The sequence below is a fragment of the Ranitomeya imitator genome, chromosome 1 (genome assembly GCF_032444005.1).
Source record: "Ranitomeya imitator isolate aRanImi1 chromosome 1, aRanImi1.pri, whole genome shotgun sequence".
Classification (NCBI taxonomy): domain Eukaryota; kingdom Metazoa; phylum Chordata; class Amphibia; order Anura; family Dendrobatidae; genus Ranitomeya; species Ranitomeya imitator.
In genome coordinates this window covers 552340833-552349963 of record NC_091282.1, presented here as the reverse complement: position 1 = coordinate 552349963, position 9131 = coordinate 552340833, and the positions used below count along the sequence as shown (strand labels likewise).

Below are 9131 nucleotides of genomic sequence, written 5' to 3'. Positions count from 1 at the left end.
CATCCCAATATGCAGTTTAGTCCGTCCCACCCAGAAGCCGCATTGCTAGTCATAGTTCACACTGACAGGCTTTAGCTACAAAAATCAGCTCCTGAAAGGAGAAGAGGAAAAATCAATAGCGAAGCCTGTCCCATTGGGAAGGTGTGGGCCGCACAACCCTGGCCCTCAGCCATAGGGCCCTGCACATGGGTGCCCCCAGGGGTTATGGGCAGTGGGCACACTCGGGGGCTTATTTACTGCAGACTGTGTTCAATGCGGATTACCTGGGACTTGTCTACATGTTTAAGTCACCAAAAACGAGGTAAAAACTGCAGCAGAACCTGTCTCACTTTCTCACAGGTTTGTTGCATTTTTTCCAGTGCATAAAACTATTAGATATGCAGCTACAGGTTTTTATACAGCGTTACTTTCGCCCCGGAAAGTTCAGTCACATAGCTGCTGCCGCCAGCCCAGGTCTCCACCACACCCACAGCTCGCAGTGCAGCCCACCTATGCACTGCCCTGTCACCCACTCCTGTCACCTTTCACTCTGTTTCTTCTTATACCCTCTGTTCACCCTTCTCCCATCCCCCCAAAATAGCAGCCACATGGGATTTGTAACCACGCCCCATTTGTTTGTTTTTTTTACAATTGGATGAATCTAACGTCAATCATCTTGTCAAACCCCTTTTCTCAGTCCCACCAGACTGCGTCACGCTCCCTAGATGTTGATTGGTTCACGAAGCCGTCACTCTAATCTTGCAAACCAATTGCATTATCCGTGTCCGCGGGCAACATTGTGAAGGGCGTGTCCGGGCTGCTCAGTCCGTGCGTGGTTACGGTACGGTGGCCTGGAGTGGACGCTTGTATAAGGGGTATCTGAAGCCTGGCTGAAGAGGTGAGTGTGTCACCTGCTGTGCCCTACAAGTGCCATACTCTAATTGTGGCACCCGCCCTCTCTCGGCACTCCTTCAGCATTCAGAATATTTGTTGTTATGGCCACTGTGGCACTCACATGTCTCTGTGTAATATGCGGGGGAACGCTGTGTGTTTTGTTTATAGGAATTTGTCGTTGACACCTAGATGTATACCCCGTGTATAGGTGGGTGAGACTGACACTGGCACCACATGCTGCCCACTTGTAGATAATCATTTGGCATCGCAGGAGTGTAAGCTAAACAGATAACTACAAACCCCAGAAACTCTGTAAATCTCCAAACAGCGAGATTAGGATCCAACCCAGAAAATCTAGATTCATATGACTGGTTAAGACAAGGGCTTTTTACTTTAGGGAGCACCTGTAGATTACATGGCCATAGTACGGGGAGCGCCTCTAGATTACACAGCTGTAGTACAGACAGCAGGGAGCGCCTCTAGATTACACAGCTGTAGTACGGACAGCGGGGAGCGCCTCTAGATTACACAGCTGTAGTACAGACAGCAGGGAGCGCCTCTAGATTACACAGCTGTAGTACAGACAGCGGGGAGCGCCTCTAGATTACACAGTTGTAATACGGACAGCGGGGAGCGCCTCTAGATTACACAGTTGTAATACGGACAGCGGGGAGCGCCTCTAGATTACACAGTTGTAATACGGACAGCGGGGAGCGCCTCTAGATTACACAGTTGTAATACGGACAGCGGGGAGCGCCTCTAGATTACACAGTTGTAATACGGACAGCGGGGAGCGCCTCTAGATTACACAGTTGTAATACGGACAGCGGGGAGCGCCTCTAGATTACACAGTTGTAATACGGACAGCGGGGAGCGCCTCTAGATTACACAGTTGTAGTACAGACAGCGGGGAGCGCCTCTAGATTACACAGTTGTAATACGGACAGCGGGGAGCGCCTCTAGATTACACAGCCATAGTACAGACAGCAGGGAGCGCCTCTAGATTACACAGTTGTAGTACGGACAGCGGGGAGCGCCTCTAGATTACACAGTTGTAGTACAGACAGCGGGGAGCGCCTCTAGATTACACAGCCGTAGTACAGACAGCGGGGAGCGCCTCTAGATTACACAGCCATAGTACAGACAGCGGGGAGCGCCTCTAGATTACACAGCCATAGTACAGACAGCAGGGAGCGCCTCCAGATTACACAGTTGTAGTACGGACAGCAGGGAGCGCCTCTAGATTACCCGGCCGTAGTACGGACAGCGGGGAGTGCCTCCAGATTACACAGTTGTAGTACGGACAGCGGTGAGCACCTCCAGATTACACAGCCGTAGTACGGACAGCGGGAAGTGCCTCCAGATTACACAGTTGTACGGACAGCAGGGAGCGCCTCCAGATTACACAGTTGTAGTACAGACAGCGGGGAGCGCCTCCAGATTACACAGTTGTAGTACAGACAGCGCCTCCAGATTACACAGTTGTAGTACGGACAGCGGGGAGCGCCTCCAGATTACACAGTTGTAGTACGGACAGCGGGGAGCGCCTCCAGATTATACAGCCTTAGTATGGACAGCGGGGAGCGCCTCCAGATTACACAGTTGTAGTACGGACAGCGGGGAGCGCCTCCAGATTACACAGCCTTAGTATGGACAGCGGGGAGCGCTTCTAGATTACACAGCCTTAGTATGGACAGCGGGGAGCGCCTCTAGATTACACAGCCTTAGTATGGACAGCGGGGAGCGCCTCTAGATTACTCAGCCTTAGTATGGACAGCAGGGAGCGCCTCTAGATTACACAGTTGTAGTATGGACAGCGGGGAGCGCCTCTAGATTACACAGCCGTAGTACGGACAGCGCCTCCAGATTACACGGCCGTAGTACGGACAGCGGGGAGCGCCTCCAGATTACACAGCCGTAGTACAGACAGCGGGGAGCTCCTCTAGGTTACACGGCCATATTATTATTATTATACATAGCGCCATTTATTCCATGGTGCTTTACATGTGAAAAGGAGAAAATATAGCCAAATACAATAAACATGAGCAATACAAGGCACTACCAGGTACGGGAGGAGAGAGGACCCTGCCTGTGAGGGCTGCAGTCTGCAGGGGATGGGTGAGGATACACAAGGAGAGGGTAGGGCTGGTCAGGTGGCTGTTCAGCAGACTGGAGATCACTGCAGGTTGTAGGCTTGACGGAAGAGGTGGGTCTTCAGGTTCTTTTTGAAGGTTTCCATGGTAGTCAAGTGTCTGATGTCACCTGAGGAAGACGGAGCTATTCCGTTGAAACGCGTTGTGGAAACTAATGAATGAAGATTTTATCTCAACTCACAGTCTCGCATGCGCTCCTATGACCGTTTTTTTGTCCCTTCTTGTTTGATCCTCTTGCGAGGCATCCGGCTGGAGCTGCAGCGTATCTTCCGTTTTAACCACTCCTAACACCAGCTTGGCGCTCCTGTGAAGCCGAGTATGGATTAATTGTTATGCCTGATATATATTCTCCATTATTATATGGGAGCTTTGTGTATTTGGTAGTGTTGGGAGCATGTACACAGAAGGAGTTATTTTTGCATGGTTTTAATTGTTTTTATCCATGTCACTAATAAAGCTTGTTTGGTTCACTGAAATTTTGGTGGTGTGCATATGTTATAGTGGCTCCTTTTTCTGTGTTTGCTATTATTCTGTCTATTAGCCACTTTATTTGCACCCCCATTACTTATTTATTGTATTATTGTGGTGCGCCAGCTATTTCAATATGATTCCTGTGAAGCCGTTCGTCATTTTCTTTTTCTCTATAATAAGTTGTTAGCGTCTAGAGGCGTGTAGGAGCCCGTGCACAAAGTGGTGTATGGCTGCATAGTCTGCTGAGCCTGTACACTGCTCCGTGCATGCACGAGCTGAGCCCTTCAGCCTCCTGAGCAGCGCACTACTGAGCTATTTGTTCAGCAATCGATGGGCGTCTTATCTCCATGTAGGGCAGCTTGCCCCGGCAATAATCAAGTCTTTAGTTCCACAATCTGTGTGCTAGATTTCTAGGAAACGCCCTATTGACAGGGGAGATATGAACTCCCACTTGTCATTTTATATGTACGGTATGTTAATTATAGTACAGGACAGCTGTGGCTAACTGGTGGGATTCTCCAGCACCACTCCCTTCCTGCAGTTGGAGTTGAGCGGTGATGAGAAGTATTGTTCATGCCTCCTATGATATCTATGGCTCTACATTGTCAGTGACACCTTCTGAGGTGGAAGTGCTCATTACCAAGGAACCCTATTAACTACTTGTACATCTCCACTATACATATGCACTATGGTTGATGAGAGGGGAATAAGCTGCCACTATGTGTATGGCCACCATTGGCTTATATAGGATTATCTTCAATTGCAACAAACTCTCAGCTTTGAGCAGGTCTGCCAAATTATGTAAGAATAATTATGTCCAGTGGCGATGAACAAAGATCTTGAAAATGGTAAGATACAGAAACTTTAAGCAAAGTATGAGTTGCTGAATGTTTTATTCTGGAAGTATTGGTCTTGCATAATACTGACCGCCGTCTAATTGTAGCTTGCCACCTACTTGCTGTATTCATGCTTTTATACCTTGCCCAGCTTTTCTCAGTACTGTTCCTTGAGGGGCAATTGGGTATAGTATGCGTTCCTGTGCAGTGCATACCATCCAGCAGGATCAGTGTCATGTGCACTGGTTGCAGATGAAAGTGTTGGTCCTGTTACAGGATCTGTAGGAAAACTGTTTTCTTGAAGAAAGTTAGAAGACAGTTCTTATCATTGGGTGCTGGGTATCATGCAGAGTTTGTTGGAAATTTCCAGTTTTTAATTTCAGTACAAAAAAGTGTTGGCATAATTGCCTGAACTGGTTGCCAAGCTGGCAAATACTCTTAGTAAGTAGTGAAGAACTGTGCCAATAGTGCTCGTCTTATGGCAGGTCACACCTGACGTGGGACAAGTCTATAGCGTTCATTTAGTGACTTTAGTAATGTCATTGCAACCTCTACTGGTCTAACAAGAAGTGACAAAATGCCAAGCATATTGTGGCATTGCCGTCTGAGTTCTAATTCTCCTTGTGTAGGACAGTTGCCGTTTTTTTCCAAGTTGATCACTGCCACACACTAAATTGTGATGGAAGTTCATTTATCTAAAATGAAAGTTTGCCCCCTTTTTTAACCAATGAGCAAAAGTGACAGTTCATGGCCATATATTAATTACTCAAACGTATTCATTTTGTCTCAAACTGATCAACCATAACATTAAAACACTGGCCTAATATAGTGTAGGGCCACCTTGTGATTAGAGAAGGAGCCAATCTGAATAGTAAAGTTCGGCGTCTGTACTGAACACCTACTGTTCGGGCACGGACACCAAACACGGACTTCACCAGGATGTCCGTGTTACTGTTTGGGTTTGGCCCTTGGAAAACCGGGTGTTTGTCACGCTGTCATGTGCAATCGCCGCCAGTCAGACAGCGTGAGCCCGCAGCTATGATCGGAGGTAGAACGTTTACTGCCGGTCATTGATGTCGGCTGATGGGACTACTGCTCACATCAGCCGATGAAAGCTGCTGCTACTAACAGTGAGAGTAGCAGCGGCTGATGGAAGTATTCATCAGCCGGCGTTGTAAATAACTAAAAAAATTGTGTTAGTTTCCCTGTATTTTTGATAACCACCCAGGCAAAACTCAGCTGGGGGCTGTATCTGTCAGCTTCAGCAAGGCTGGTTATCAATAATAGAGGGGTGCCCTCTCCGATTTTTTTTATTTTTTATTTTTTTTATATTTTTTAAATAATTTTAAATAAATTTTAAAAAACAGCATGGGGTCCCCCTCATTTTTGACAACCAGCCTTGCTAAAGCAGACAGCTGGGGGCTGGTATTCTCAGACTGGTAAGGGGACATGAATATTGCCCACCCCAGCCCAAAAATAGCAGCCTGCAGCTGCTCAGATAAGGCGCATCTATTAGATTAATTTACTTAAAGGGAACCTGTCACCCCGTTTTATCAGATTGAGATATAAATACTGTTAAATAGGGCCTGCGCTGTGCGTTAAAATAGTGTATGTAGTGTACCCTGATTCCCCACCTATGCTGCGAAATACATTACCAAAGTCGCCGTTTTCGCCTGTCAATCAGGCTGGTCTGGTCAGGTGGGCGTGGTGGCATCGCTCTTTTCTTCCCCAGCTTTCCGTTGGTGGCGTAGTCGTGTGCACGTCGCAGTGACGAATCCACTGCGCGCACGTGATTCCCTTTAATAGGTGCAGAAATGCTGCCAAAAATCTTAAACATCAAAAACTCACAAAATACACATCATGTGAACGTAGCCTTAAATGGTAATTCCTCATATAGTAAGTTATCCCTTATTTGTAGGATATGCGATAACTTACTGATCGCTGGAGGTCATCCAGTTGGGGTCCTCTGTAAGTAATCCAGAGTATGTCACACACCTACACAAGGGGGATCTAGTGTGTAGTTTTCCTCCCACAGGGGCAGATCTCCGCTTATCCGCTTCTATGCTAATTTTGAATAGAAGAGACTATAGTTATCATTTGAAGGAGTTCTTCGTGTGAGTGCTAAACGCTGTTCAATGCTTACATTTCTCAATCTCCATGCACCGCTTTAACATTCTCCTGTGAAAACAAAGGATGAGGATTGTGGACATCCAGAATGTCTTTCTTTCCCCTGACATGTGATGGGGGAAGAGTTGGGGCATTCCCATACACTTCATCTGATATGGACAACGTCCTTCTTGTTTATTGATAACTTTTTTCTTCTGTCCCTTCTTCCAAAGTAACAAATTGTATATGATAAATTAAAATTATATATGTTATTTATTTTTTCCACACACAAAATGCTGACTGGGTATGGCTTAAAGACACGCTCCCTTCAGTGTGTATCCTCTTAATATATTGCAATCATCATATTATATACCACTGTGTACTTACAATTGCTGATTTTGTCTTTCTACCCAGCTAATTCTTCTTTTCTCTGCTCTATGTAGAAACAGGAAGTCTCTTGTCCCTGCATTTATCATTTCCCTCTTCCACTCCTGACCCAGCTGCTACTCCTCCCACCTGCCATTGACTTTTGCAGTGACTTATTATGATTCATACTGGGAAAATTGACCTCCTGTTTCTACATAGTTTAGGAGGGTTCAGCTAGTCAGTTTTTAATTATGTGATGAAATAGACCTATTGGAACAGAGAAGAATTAGCTGGGTGGAAGGGCAAAATGAGCTATTGTAAGTACAGAGTGCTGTATAAAAGGACTGCACTAAATTAAGAGGATAAAAACTTTGATGGGAGTGCTTCTTTAAAGGGGTGTTCCAAAGTTTTAAAATTATCCCCTATTCACTGGATAGGTAATAACTTTCCGATCACTTGTGGTTCAACCGCCATGGCCCCTACCAATCACGAGACTATGGACTATGAAGAGTCCTGGCTGAATAGGGAGAGGTCGATCATGTGCACTACTGCTCCCAGTTCTCAGGATTGGTGCTGGCCAAGGCAGTCAGACCTCCAGCGATCAAAACATTATCCACTGTTCCATGAAGAGGGAGTAATTTTTAAGCTTTAGAACAACCCTTTAATTGGGGGTAATTTTTTTAGTTTGTTTCGGTAAAACTTTTTCTTTTCTGAATTGATCTGAAAACTTTTTTTTATTTTTCAGTGGATCTTTTTCAATTTATTTTAGGAACAATCGTGGTATGGAGAATGGTATTAAAGAAAGCCAAGTGGGTGTAAGAAAAAATGGGGCACACACTGTGCTACCTTCTGCTATGGTGTCAGAGGTAAGAGACTACACGAGAAATACAGAGCCTTTTAACTACCTGCAGTTAGAGAGATTTAGTATGTTGCTCTCCGCATACCTTCTAGCATATTGTGGTAGTGTTATGTTACGCTTGCCAAAGAATAGTGTTTAGTGAGGAATGCTAATGTAAATCTCTATTTAACAGGAGCACTCAGCTTGGACGCTAGTACATGCTAGTTATTTCTAAGATGAGTGAAAGCAATCCTACGGTACTCCTCTTCTCTTGAAGTACCATCGTTTGCATCTGTGTTTTCTAATAAAGCAAATGCAACATCAGCTGATGTTCATTGTGCCATCAAAGGAATAAAAGAATTCACAATATCCATAAACAGAGAGATGGTGAGGGAATACTTAGCTAATTTAAATAAATTTACATCTGCTGGTCCAGGTGAATTACATCCTAGGGTACTGAAAGCGAGAGCAGAAGAAATTGCAGACCCACTAGCCAGAATCTTTGAAAAATCATGGAAAACATGAGAAGTCCCAGAAGATTGGAGAATGGCAAATATTTTCCTTGTCTTCAAAAAAGGAAAGAAGATGGAGCCAGGAAATTACAGACTAGTGAGCCTTCTTTACTAGGAAAGATATTTGAACAAATTATTAATTAGCATGTATGTAAGTACTTGGATAAAAATACAGTACCGTATTTTCCGGCATATAAAACGACTTTTTAACCCCTGAAAATCTTAAGTCGGGGGTCGTCTTATACGCCGGGTGCAGACCAATGTGTATATGGTGGGTGGGGGGGAAGTGGTCCCGATGACGAAGAGAGGGGGCGTCTCACAGGAAAGTATGAGTAGAGTATCCCCCTATTACCTCATTGTGGCAGCATGGGGTTTCTGTGCTGGTGAGCAGCGGCAGCTCTTCGTGCAGCGTCGGGGCTCTGTGCTGTGGGGCGGCAGCGTATCTTTGTGCAGAGTCGGGGCTCCTCCGGCATTTCCTCAAAGCCCGGAGGCACCGGCGGCTCCATTGCTGTGATGCGGTGGCCTCCGGGAAAATAGCCCCTGGGTGCGGCGCTAGCTCAGATTCAGATCTCGTCCCGAGATCTCTGGAGACGAGATCTGAATCTGAGCATGCGCCGCCCCCAGCGGCCGTTTTCCCGGAGGCCACCGCATCGCAGCAATGGAGCTGCCGGTGCCTCCGGGCTTTGAGGAAATGCCGGAGGAGCCCCGACTCTGCACGAAGATACGCCGCCCCACAGCACCCACGCAGCACAAAGAGGAGCAGCCGCCGCTCCCCAGCACAGAGACCCCACACTGCTACAATAAGGTAATAGGGGGATACTCCACTGACACTTTCCTATGAGACGCCCCATCTCTTCGTCATCAGGACCACTCCCCCTCTCCCCACCCCCCAAAAGGCACATTAGTCACCGGCCCTATAAGACGACACATGGCATATAAGAATACCCCTGACTTTTAAGAAGATTTTATATTTTAA

The 9131-nt window shown here is 46.3% G+C and overlaps 1 protein-coding gene across 2 annotated transcripts in view; it reads left to right on the top strand.

Annotated features, from left to right (window-relative positions):
* Window positions 1-775: 775 nt before the first annotated feature.
* The window catches only part of SLC25A42 (solute carrier family 25 member 42), a 64691-nt gene continuing 56335 nt past the window's right edge, over window positions 776-9131 (top strand). The window contains exons 1-2 of one of the 2 annotated variants that reach the window (XM_069767712.1): window positions 776-877; window positions 7575-7671. In XM_069767712.1, coding sequence (XP_069623813.1) covers window positions 7588-7671 — 84 coding nt within the window. In that variant the 5' untranslated portion in view covers window positions 776-877; window positions 7575-7587. Of the gene's footprint in view, window positions 878-7550; window positions 7672-9131 lie in introns of both variants that reach the window. The other variant, XM_069767711.1, reaches the window with a different exon arrangement.